Source organism: Pituophis catenifer, unplaced genomic scaffold (assembly GCF_029215685.1).
Source record: "Pituophis catenifer annectens isolate HBS135680 unplaced genomic scaffold, rPitCat1.0.hap2 SCAF_8, whole genome shotgun sequence".
Classification (NCBI taxonomy): domain Eukaryota; kingdom Metazoa; phylum Chordata; class Lepidosauria; order Squamata; family Colubridae; genus Pituophis; species Pituophis catenifer.
In genome coordinates, this window is record NW_027256888.1 from 34,542,642 (window position 1) to 34,555,712 (window position 13,071).

At 37.1% G+C, this 13,071-nt stretch overlaps 1 protein-coding gene across 3 annotated transcripts in view; it reads right to left on the bottom strand.

Moving 5' to 3' along the window:
* ASB5 (ankyrin repeat and SOCS box containing 5) overlaps positions 1 to 13,071 on the bottom strand; it is a 42,197-nt gene that overhangs the window by 2,859 nt on the left and 26,267 nt on the right. For all 3 annotated transcript variants that reach the window (XM_070948397.1, XM_070948396.1, XM_070948398.1), the window contains 5 exons: positions 5,894 to 5,973; positions 3,159 to 3,266; positions 2,618 to 2,768; positions 2,390 to 2,524; positions 339 to 530 (listed from right to left, as the gene is read on the bottom strand). In XM_070948397.1, coding sequence (XP_070804498.1) covers positions 339 to 530; positions 2,390 to 2,524; positions 2,618 to 2,768; positions 3,159 to 3,266; positions 5,894 to 5,973 — 666 coding nt within the window. The remainder of the gene's footprint in view (positions 1 to 338; positions 531 to 2,389; positions 2,525 to 2,617; positions 2,769 to 3,158; positions 3,267 to 5,893; positions 5,974 to 13,071) is intronic.

Genomic DNA, 13,071 nt, shown 5'->3' on the forward strand with positions numbered 1-13,071 from the left:
TTCAACAAAACTTTGAATGATGATTTGGGGAAGAAAATATAGATTTATGAATATATACATATACATATACATATACATATACATATACATATACATATACATATACATACATACATACATACATACATACATACATACATACATACATATCTCCTCAGGAAAAGTGAAGCTTACAACCTGCTGTAGTCAGACAGGAGGATGGAAAATTCTTCTTCCCTCATTCTAAATCTAATATATGTGCTTCCTCAGCACTGAGAAAGAGAAAAAGAAGCCGCTTGGGCTTGATGCTGTCATCCAAAACCCAATAGCAACAAAGAAAGAACAAATACAAACTTTACCTTCATGTAATAGTAGTATTTTTTCCACCAAGCTGCTTGAAACAGCAACATCTACGGGTCGTTCAAACTCTGAATTTTTGGCATTTATATCTGCTCCAAACTCAAGAAGTATGTTTACTATTTCAGTATTAGGTAGCCTTGCAGCTGCATGCAATGGAGTTTCCAAAAACTTTCCTTTTTGAACATTTGCCCCTATGGATTTATAATAGAGTGCATTTTACATTAACCTAAAAATATTTTAACAAAGAATCATAATCAGATCAAGTGTCTAATTTTTGTTTCTCAGAAATAAACATTTGTTAGCAATTTATTTCATTTATATTCTATTTTTCCACACCAGTGAGTACTTAAAGACAGTTAATATAACTTTGGAAATAATAGAAAAACTAATTAAAGTATAAAAGGCCAGTAAAATAGATGCATATTGGTTGCAGAAACCAAAGACAGCTTTGCCCAAGTCAGATAGTACATTAGATATCTTGGGAAAACTGCAGGAGTAAACCTCCTCCTGTATGACAGGGAAATGAGCCTGGCTAGTGGGGACATCTTCAGAAGTGCCTGTTTTATAGATATTAACAGTCACATAATTTCGTAACAAAAGTACTTACTTCTAGGTATACATCACTTCAGACTAGATTACATTAGACTAATATATCTAGCATTTAAATATATAATGGTGAGTAGAATGTGTGCATATGCAGTGGTGAGAAGAGGGATTGAAGAAATCTGGTTCCTGTTTAGGAATGAATTCCATATTGATGGAAGTGAGGAACTAATCACAAAAATAATGAGTTCAGGAAGATATGGCATGGGACATATTGGGGATAGGCCCCACTTCTGGACCTGTGGTCTTGATGCTTAGAATACTGATAACCTTAACTTCTTGCCGCTGTTAGTAAATAATAGGTCTGACTATAGATCTTGTTCATCCATAATTTGGTGAATAAAGAAAGTAACTGATGTGTATTTCTAGAACCTGGTTGGGTTAAGGTAGCAATGTCACCCTTTTGGAGATATGGCCCAACCCACATTAAGAATACATGTTCAATTCCTAATTTGTTAAGTGGTCACCCTGAACTTAAGATTGTTGGACAGAAATTAATTTAGATACTGCTGCTGCTCCTTGCAATTCAAAGGCTATGAACGATTTTGCCCCTGGTTTATTTTTAACTCTTAATGCTTATTTTGGTTTTTGCCTTGATGTTTTATTTATCACACCAGTGGCAGCATTTATATAACTTGATTGCACTAAACTGGGAAGTAAAGAAAACATCCTAAAATTGCATTGATAAATCACTTATTGCTAAGGCAGTTATTGGGCATGTCCCTGCAATCTCCAAGAACTGAATTGAGGGAAGACTTTCTTTTTTGTTATAGAAATAAAATATTTTCAATGTATAGCCAGTCAATGTATAGCCTGAGCTGATTTTGCAGAGGTATAATAACCCTATGCAGAATGATCAGACAGAATAATGCAAGTTTGTTTATTAATAAATAATCTTAAAGAATTTTAATGAATCTTAAAGAAAAATGACACTCTGTTAATAAGAATTAAGTTATAAAAGTATAGGTCTTTAAAACAATGGACTCCACTATATTTTTGTAGATATAATATGGATAGCGAACTATGTATTGCTGAGTTGCATATATAAGTGAATTGAAAAGTGGCTTAATTTGAAATATACAGTATAGTTGATATAATAGGGATTAATTATGACAAGTATCATTTGAAACATATTAAAATAATACATTCCTGTATGTTGTAAATTAATGACTTCCAGAATCAACGTCATCTTCTGATGATGATGATGTTCTCTTGATGATGTTGATCATAATGTGAAATAAGTAATATATTTTTCAGGATAAAACTACACTTAAAAATAATGTTCTTTTTTGTTGATCTGAAATCAGTGCAGAGGCTACTAAAGTGGCCTAATTAAAAAAACGTGTTGGTTTTATTTATAGCAAATAAATAGTACAATAGATATAGTGAAAGCCTGGTTGAGTTCAAGAAGAAATCAAATAAAAATACATCAAACAATATATATTACCTGAATGCAGAAGTTTGTGAACACATTGTTTCTGCTGTGAAAAGCAAGCCACATATAGAGGCGTTCCTAGGTGAGGAACATCTAGATCAACTTCTATGCCCCAAGAAATCAGCAATTCTAGACAATCACTGTGACCTTAAGAAAGCATAATGTAATTAATCCCTATGACAAAATTTTAAATTTTTAAATGGCTGATGCATTTTGTAATGTACCTATTCTAAGGCTTACCTCTGCTGGCTGCTTCATGAGTTGGCGAAGGAAAACATGTCTCCCATTGAATTTTTGCACCATATTCCAATAGAAGTTGTACACAAGATGCACTCCCTCTTGAGCAGGCATTAAATAAGGGTGTTATCCCATCAATAGTTGTGGCATTCACCTAAAATATTAGTTAGATTTATTTATTTACAAATTATACTTTTTATCTATTGCTCTCTTGTATCCAAATGTGGTTTGGAGATAGGAAAAGGCCAGGGTTTGCAGTGTGACATTTTGACAACATTGCATAATTTTCTCATCTCAAGGTGTACCAAACATCTAGGTACCCCTTTTCCTATGCTCAAACCATTCAGAATTCAGTTAAATAAAGATTACATATACTTAATTACATACTGATGTATGTAATTTTAATATAATATCATTTTAGTAAAAAAAACAAATAGTAATAAGATAGACTTCCAGTAGGTATGAAACATTTTACCTAATGCTTCTAAGAAAAGCTTTCTAGCTTTTAACCACAGTTTAAAGTAATATCAGTGTGATCACTTACATTTGCTCCTGCTTCAAGAAGTATCCGAGCACATCCTACATGATCTCCAAGGCATGCCTCGTGCAATGGTGTCACTTGATCAATGGTTAAAGCATCTACATTGTATCCCTAAGCAGAAAACAAGAAATTAACAATCACAAGTCTCCTAACTATTCAGTTTCTTAATGAAAGATAAATTATATAACAAGAAGTCTTTATTCAATATTTTCGTAACATATACATTTAACAATTATTCAAGAGCAGGGGGGATCAAACTCAATTTCATTGAGGGCCACATCAGGGCTGTGGTTGACCTCGGGGGCTGGGCAGGCATGGCTGACTGGGTGGGTGTGGCCAACTGGGTGGGCATGGCCAGCTTGATGCCACTCCCCAAACTGCTGACATGTTTCCTCTTTGCATTGGGTAGACCGGGTGAAAGCGACGCTGGCTGATGTTTCCTCTTCACATTGGATAGAATGGACCAAAGCGATGCGGGCCAGCTCCTTATATTTTCCAGGGCGGCCCCATGGGCCAGATCCGACATCACGGGCCGCACCCAGCCCGCAAGCCTTGTATTTGAAGCCCTGTTCAAGATGAATGTAATTACAAAAAAAAATCATATGCTTCAGGACCTTTTGGGGTTTGATTAAATACTGAAAACCACAGTATAATGTTGTTTACCAGCTAATTGCAATTACTATTTTTACAGTTATTTGGCTTACTCTTTGTTTTTTGTCCCATGCCAGATTTCAGAAAAAATCTGACAGAAGTTCAAAGCAATTCTGTCTTTTAATATGTGGAAACAGAATCAGTCACACAGACTGCAATTGCTTTGTCTGTCAAAAAGACAATCTGGGTTGTGCTACAACATGGTTTATTTAACCACAGGTTAGAGGAGAAATCAGCGATTCAATTCAGGATTCTTAAACTTTTTTCTGAGCTCATTTATTTGTGGCTTTCCCTCATTGTCACTGACAGCTGAACACAAGCAATTTTACCATTTGCCCTGCTTATTAACTAAATTGTATCATATAAAAACTATGGTCCCCTAGAAATGCTCCCGGGCCCACACTCAGACCACTTCTAGTTTCTAGAAGTTACATATAGAAACAGATTCTACTTCATGTATAATGCCAAGTCATAAATTTTGGCTTATAAATCTGAGTCCACAGATTGTGCTAAGCCAAAAGCAAAACCACCTTAGTGTGAACCCAGCATACTGTCATTTCTGGGTTGCTCAATAAATCATGGCATATATGAATGCAAATAGTCAAAGGCCATGGTTCTGCATTGCTAAAATCTAAGTCACAGCAACAAAGAAAGATTCAGCAGGGTTTCTCAAACTCTTGGCTATCACTCCTAGAAAAAACCAGCAAAGGAGGCAAGGAATTTGTGTCATATATAGCACATGACTGGCAGGAAGAAGCAGCTCATCCCAAGTGGGGGCCCATTGTTAGAATTAGGAAGAGAGGGCACTACCAAGCTCACCATTTTGGGTTTCTCTAATTAAAACACTGCCAGGTGATGCAGCACTGGAAGCCAAATGGCTTGCTCAAGACCAAGGTTTCAGCAGCCGCTTTCCCCACATGCAGCTGGTTCAGACATGGGGAGGACCTCAGATCCCATCATCTTTACTCAGCTGGCTGGAGGGCTTGGCCTGTGGAACCTCTAGAACTGCAATGTAAAAATCCCAAAACTACTGCAGAAATGGTAATTCTGCCAACAGATATCAGTGTAGTTAGTGGCATCATTACTCATGGAGGTAATTACATACATTTTTGACATCGGGGGAGTCCCAGCACTGCAAATTTGGAGATCCTCTGAAATATAGAAAATTCTAAAGTTTTACTGCCATGGGCACTTAAGAGTTTTTCAAGCTTTTAACTATCTTAAACATGAAAAGATGGCAGTCTGTACTTAGAATATTTTTGAATTGGCTTGTAGCATGGGGATATGCATGCTGAAATTGTTGTAAGTCATCTTAAAGGTTTGCCCATGCAGAAATATGGGATGTAACTTTAATAAGAAAAATAATAATACAGTGAAAAATCTATTCCACAATTTAAACTAGCCATAAATTGCACAGAATATCTACAGCAAATATTTAGTATATGAAGCGCAGTGTCTGGGTTTTAAAAGATTCAGTAGTAGGAGGCAGAAGGGTAGCTAGCATATCCTTCCTCATCAATTTTATTCAACTAGGAAGCAAATCTCATTCTGTAATCATATCCTGATTTTGGTTACCGACAGCCTTGTGCTTGTTGTGAGTGTGGTGGTTGTTATTTAAAAATCATTTTGGCTGGCTATGCCCTGCAAATGTAGCTAGGATACCGATTGCAGAACAGAGATATGTATAAATCTCTATCACAAAACAAAGCTCATGTGCACAGTTAGCACAGAACCTTTAACAATGTGAATTAGATTATTTTATCACCTGAGCCTGGATAGCGGTTACTTGGTTAGTTTTTGTATTGTAAAATTGATAGTGTTCAGAACCCTAAAACACTAGGGTTTTATTATTTCATTAAGGTTGGCACTTGGAGGGAATGTAATTCTCATCTGTATGTCACCATCACTGTCATATATACTATGGTGAAATTCTTGGAACTGTATAAAAAAGTAAAGAAACCACAGAAACCAAAACTTGTGATTAATGAAGAATGAAGTAATATCATTTTCATGTTTAACAAAGCAGTAAAATGCTTTTACAGTTAACAGAAATGAACATTGATTTTAGTTACATTTTCACATCTTACCTGTGCAATTAATGTTTTGAGAGAAAGAAGGCGCCCTTGGCTTGCTGCTTCATGCAGGGGTGAGCGATCTGCCCAAGAGCCTATGGAACAATACCATGGCATAGTTTAAATTACATAGATAATTTTTATTAATATAAAAGAACTAATATAAATAATGTACTATACATAACTATGTGAATCACATTAAATGAACAAGCCTGTTCCCTGCTCTCCCCAATTCATTCATTAATTGAATACGTAGGTCGTTAAATGTGCATGGGATACCTCAAAGGTGGGGAAGATCATGGGGGCCCTAGTACAGGAACAAGACCACTTGCCTCTGGCCACCCAAGGCCTTGCCCATCTATTGAGATACCTCATCCTTTGGGGTCCCCACAGCTGCTTGGGGCTTCTCCACACAACCACCTTATCATCAATCACTTACTTACCTTTCAAAGAGCTCCATAGCTCCAGAACAGGCTGGGCCACATGGCAGAAAAGGCCTTTTTTCCCCCCCCAAATTCTGGTTTTCCTTAAATCTCGTGTTCTTACACACACTCATGTTTGTTCAGAAGACGGAATCGTCTATAAGAACACAAAATTTATTGCATCTCTGAAGACCTTGTCTGGTCCCAGCCTGGGTGGTGCGCAGGCACCATCTTGCGCACTGCTGGGCAGTTTGAATGAACTGCTTCGGGGATTGTGGTGCAAAGGCGGAGGCAGCAATCGATGCACGGCATTTTTCATGCTAGATTTGACTGGAGGAGGCAGGACTGCAAGGCGGATGGGTAGCTGTAGCAGGAGAGTGAGCCCGAGCAGCGGCACTGTCACTGGGGATGGCTGAGCACCTCACAATGAGCCAGGTGAGTGCAGTTGCTAAGCACCATGCCTGGGAGCTCTGTGCTGTCTGTTCTCACTCACCTCCTACTGTGTCTTGGGTACCAGAGCCTTGGGCGTACTCTCTGATCTGATGGGCGGGTGCCCCCATAGCTGCCAGTATTGCCAGAAAAATCCTCTTACTCTGGGTAATCCCTGCAGCCTGTAGGTGCTTCCCTGCCCAACTGATCTTCCCCAGGGTGTCCCCGGCAAGTGTGGGTTTGCTGGTGCACCAAGCTCTCTATCCATCTCCATGGTGGCCAGCATTTGAGAAAAAGCTGCTTTTTTGTCATGTGGCCCAGTCTGTTCTGGAGCTCTAGAGATCTTTGAAAGTGAGGGACGGGTACCAGGTTAGGGAGGAGCATGTGGAACCCAGTGGGCTAGCAAAGCAGACTGTGGAGACTAGTGGGACAGGATGGGGGGGGGGTGAATAGGCAAGGGGTATGTTGCAGTGTCTCTGTGGTCAGTTGTAAGGGCAAATACAATCCTTGGTGCTGCAACATACATAACTTAGGGACTGGGTTGTAAGTACTTTGGGAGGGTTATCATAATTTTGAACTGTCACTAAGTGAGCTGTCATAAGGACCACCTATACTATGAAAGCTCTCATTGTCACTACCTTTAACTGGGTGAAACAGTGCATCATAGGACAACAATGTTTAAACCAAGTACCTCCAAAGGGTTAATTTACAGAATATATCTAAAATCTGGGACTTGTGACTCCCTAGGGAATAAAATTTGAGAATATTTGAGGTACTTGGTTCAAACATTGTTGCCCTGCTTCAGTGCTACTAACTGCTGCTGTGCTGCTGGTCTGCTGCTGTGCTTACATCATTTCATTTTCATTATTCCATTTCCCAGCCAGTTTTGCAATCCTTCAATCCTTGCTCCATCTAACAGCAGCTACTTATTTGCCTGATAAAAAGGGAAGGGGAGAGGAAGGAAGGGGGGAAGGAAGGATGGATTTCTGATGCTCCCTGCCAGATCCCCACAAGGAAACTCAATGAGGAAGCTGGTGGGAAATTGGAAGTTGCTCCTGATCCCACTGCTTTTTTGCGCAATCATTCTGTTTCTTTGTTTAGGAAAGGAAGAAAGAAACAATGACCTAATGGGCCATGGGTTGTTCAGTTCTTACTAAATCTAAATCTCATCCCTTGGTACACATCTGGTGAATCATTCTCTGAATAGGAAAAAATGGTAATGGTATCCCCCCCACCATTTATCCACACATGGAAATGTTTTCAAGTTGTAAACCTAAATATGAATGAAATATTAGAACTGAGCTGCAAGTTCTAACTGCAAATCAATTAATGGAATTCACTTAATATAGTGCTGTAGCCAGTGGGAAATGGGCCCTATTTCTTTTACCATATCAAAATACTGGTGTGTCTTTCAGCTCTTGCTCTATTGCGCAAACTAAACAATTCAATGCATGGGTTCAAACATATTGCTAAACAACTAAAGAGAAATCCAGAAATACATATGAGCTTTCCAGTGTTCATTCCCTGCAGTAAATAAACTCTTCTGATTTAAATTAGATGTAGATGTGTACATAGTATTCTACCACAGGTTATGGTAAAAGGAACACTATACTATTTATGACAGAAAATGAAATATAAGCCACATATCTCGCAACAAATTATTGTGTGAGCAATAGACCCCAAGATGTATGGTTGCTATTTACAACTTCCTTCATCCATCCTCTGCAGAGAATTCATTACACTTTTGTGCCAATTTGTTTTGCTGCCAAATTAGCTTTAAGAGCTGCAGCATTGGGGAAAGTGTACCAAGCATATAAAGTGCCTGATTAGTATCCCTAAGGCATTCTGAGCTTGTACTGGTACTATTAATTTTGTTAAAAGCAGAATACTGCAGTCAAAAATGTTCTTAGTGTTAGTTTTCATTTTCCCGTGTAAGACATATTGATTCACATCCTTGCTAACTTTGTTTCCTCCCATTCCTCCCTTTAAATGTACATGCTGTGCTTCTTAAAAAATTGTGGCATATGACATTATTGCAAAGCCATGACATTCATTCTCTCAATGTCAGAATAGAATCCAAAACTCTACACTGAACTAAGCCTCTGTGTCCATTATACTGGACTCTATTATAGCTATACTAAAAGCAAATATAGACTACTTAACATCTCACTTCAAAAGTACTCCCTGTGGGTCTCCTTTTCCTATTTATTAGAACTAAAGATTATCTCCCATATTTTATATTGGATTTTAATCTACCTTGCAATAAGTACCCTGTTATGATTGCATTTGCAAAGAAAAGGGAATTGTAAAATGTTCATATAATTAATTTGAAAATACTGTAAATTACTTTTTAAAGGAATGGTTTATCCTGCATTCCCCCTTTCTCCATTTAATTTCTACAGGCTATTGGAAAGGACACGAATATAAAACTGTACTCTTAACATTTTAAAACACCATACATAAGATGCCAAAACAATCATGATTTCTAAATTTCTAAGCCAAAGTCCAACAAGAGACAGATTTTGTCAGTTATGTAATAAATTCTTGTAGTTTAATGATTGGTGGCAGAATTATAAGTACCCTAGAAGTAACAGAGATGTGATTTTATATATGAAAACCTTTCAGTACCGTACTTGACTTTATCAAGTTTTCACAGCATGGCATGCACTGTATAGTAATGGAGAGAATCAAGTTCCAATTCAGTCTAGCTCTTTAAATTTAAGGAAAAAATCTTACAGGTTAGTTGGAGAAAAAAATACAACTGCTAACATTTCCTTATGATTTTTTTCTCAGTGACTGAAATGCAAAACACTAGTGGCTATATTTAGATTCTGCATTGCAAGTCATATGGTATCTAATTTACCAGGAACAAGAGCTACAGTTCTGTAAATATTGCAGAGATCAAAGTTAAAATGCTACCCTAAACAGACAAAAATAAGGAAAGTTTTAACATTGTATACAGTACCTAAATCTCCATCTCCCCATGGCATTTCCAGCCAATTTTGACTATAAATCCTGCTCATTTTAAATAAGAAAAACTGTTTCTTTAGCTGATTCTTGTTAATAACATGTCAACCATATTTGGAAAGAGCTTCTTGCACTCAGTATAAAATGAACTTTCACCTGTAAAGACACTGCAGAAAACAAATATCCAAAGACCTAAGTTTAATAATATTTCAGCTTTCATTGCTAAATCCTGTATAGTAGAAATGCTATCTGCAACATTGCATATTTTAAAATATATAGAGCATTTCATTTTATAATCAACTATGTGATCTAAATTATAATGATTTGAATTTGGTTATGAATTCAAATATCTTCTGTGAATTTATTAAGTAAATTTGCACAATAATCTCTTAATCTCATTTACATCTTTAAAAGAGAAAGATGTATTTTTTATACAACTTTGTAATAAAATAACTAATCATTACAGAAGTGAAATGTTTAATTAAAGTTAAACTTTGCAATATCATGTTATGAACTCATAGAATAGATCTCTATCATGAACTGTGAAAATGGTCACATGTAATTGGACAATAAACTCAATCAATTTCCTAAAAATGTGTTTGTGTAACAGTATTTCTGAAAAATACTGTGCCCTCATATTATTACACAATCATTTGCAGTATTATCTTTAAATATTTTGTAAGAAATTACCCTTAATTTCTTGATTTACACATAAACTATAATTTTTCTATACTTCAGAGATTAATTTATGCCTTTGTGGTAATTTATATGCTCTGTCTATAAAACATTATTTGTTTGAATAGACTTTTTTGACTATAATATCTGAAATAGTCTACAACCAGTCTAAGACAGCAGAGAGAAGGGCATTTTCCCTTCAATCCCTAAAAAATGGAAATGTATTTAGAATTTAAACAAAATTTAAGTGATGATAGAACTCCTTTTTTCTTTTTTTTGCTTTAAGTGACTTGATACTTCACCTGAACACAGATGAGTTAGTTTGTAATAACAAAATGGACATACTGCTTATAATCTTTAGGTTTGCATAGTAAAACCTCCCTTCTAAACTAGAGTCGCTCTTGCTTCTCTTCTTTAGAGTTCTCCTTCCCAGGGAAATATTAAAAAATATTTGGTGACTAGAACTTAATTTTAATGTAGATCTTATTACAGACCTACAAAATAATAGTCCTGACATCTTTGGGAAGTTTTGCAACAGCATAAAGAATACATTATGAATGTGATAGAGCCATGGTTTTTCAATGGACTTTCAGAATGTTATTGACTAATCATTCAATCTCTTTTTTATTTTATTGATTGAATATATGTTAAAAGAGGAGAACATTACAAAAACATTCTGAAAAATATTCCCAGTCCTACCCAAGTAACATTTTAAAGATACAGGAAATAATTGATGCTAATATTTAAATACATTTTGATCACATAAAATAATACTGATTAATGTACCTACTATGTTGACAAAGAGCAGGTCAGAAACATAATGCAATATATGTATTATGTATCAATGACAGCAGAAAAAGTCCCAGTGCTCCTCTGAGTCTGCCCTTTTTTGTTTTTGTTTATTCTTTATTTATATTTTGGGTCATCACACAATTAGTGTCTAATTAATTAATTAATTAGAACAGTTAATCAGTGGAACAACTTGCTTCCAGAAGTTGTAAACGCTCCAACACTGGAAGTTTTTAAGAAGAGATTAAATAACTATTTGTCTGAAGTGGTGTAGAATTTCCTGCCTAAGCAGGGGGTTGGACTAGAAGACCTCCAAGGTCCCTTCCAACTCTGTTATTCTATACATTCTATACAATCACCCAAATGTTCAGACTAGATTTGGCATTATGGTCTACTATCGAGTTCTTTCCAAGGACTTCGGATAGGCAGATCTGGATGTCTGATGGTGTTAAGATATTGTCACAGGATGGAAGCTGTTCCGAGTAAAGCCATCTTTTGCAATTGATTGATGAAGTTTGTCAATGTTGATGGTGCTCAAATGGTGCTCCAGTTGTTTTGGGATTGCACTCAAGATGCCCACTACCATTGGTATTACACCTTTGCTTACTTTTGCCACAGTTTTATTTCTTTTTGCAGTTCTTTGTACTTCGTTATCTTCTCTGATTCTTTCTCTTCTATTCTGCTGTCTCCAGGTACTGTCCCATCCACTAGCCAGACTATTTCATCTTTGGTTCTAGGACTATATTCTCTCTGGTGCTGGATGGGATTGCATTGCCCCAAACAGACCCTATGCAAAATCTGGGGGTCCTCCTGGATTCAAAATTCCTGTTCAAAGAAAAGATGGCAGTTGTGGCTAGGAGGGCCTTCATATCATGTGCCACTTGCACCCATTTTTTACAACCTTCTCCAGAAAGGGAAGGTTAGCATCTGGACAGCAGCAATTCAGATAATGGAAGGTCTGCTGATGATAACTGTGTCCTTCAAAACCAGGGAAACAATCCTCTCCTTCAAAGAAACCAATACAATCAATAAACCTATCAACTAGTCACCTTATTGGCTACGTAATAATCCAGAGGAACTAGACTCTAACAAACTGGTGTCTGAACTTACAATTGGAAGGATATTGTCCACTTCATCATGAATGTGTGAGACTAGGCTGAAGCCACCATATCTAAAAGTGATGAAAGCATGTAAACAGGGTCAACAAAAGTCAGGAAAAGGTCCCTCAGGGGAAGGAACCGAGTCATTAAGGAAACAAGGGGGCAAAAATTGGGCCTGAGCACATAGGAATGCCCTCCCCAAATCTCACCAACAGCTAAAAAACAAAGGAGTACATGAAAGGCCCCACCTCACCACAAAGCAAGGATTTGGAGGAATAGAAGGGGTCCTGAAGCCTGCCCACTTTTTAAAGTCGTTTTTAGATCCAGACTTGGTGACTTTTATCCCTGGCAGCCTAGTGAGGGATGTTGGGTAAGTGTGTGTGTGTGTGTGTGTGTGTGTGTGTGTGTGTGTGTGTGTGTGAAAGAGCAAATAGATATATACTGTGTTTCCCCAAAAATAAGACCCTATCTTATATTTTTTTGAACCCTGAAATAAGCGTTTGGCCTTATTGCCATGTGCCCAAAAGCCCGATTGGGCTTATTATCAGGGGATGTCTTATTTTGGGAGAAACAGGGTATTAACCAGTAAAGTTGCTTTTATTTTAAATTCACTGGGCCTCCGTGTATTCTAAAGAACCGTTTGTGCCTCAGTATTCAGTTGAAAATGATTTAAATGTGGCAACTTTGCAGGGCTGGATTGTGTAAGTGAATGCCCATAAACTGAACCTGAGAGGACATGTCTGTAACAAGTCACAGAATCAAATTGAGTCTAAATAACGTCCCAAGAATGCAGCTCATTTGGATCTTTCTA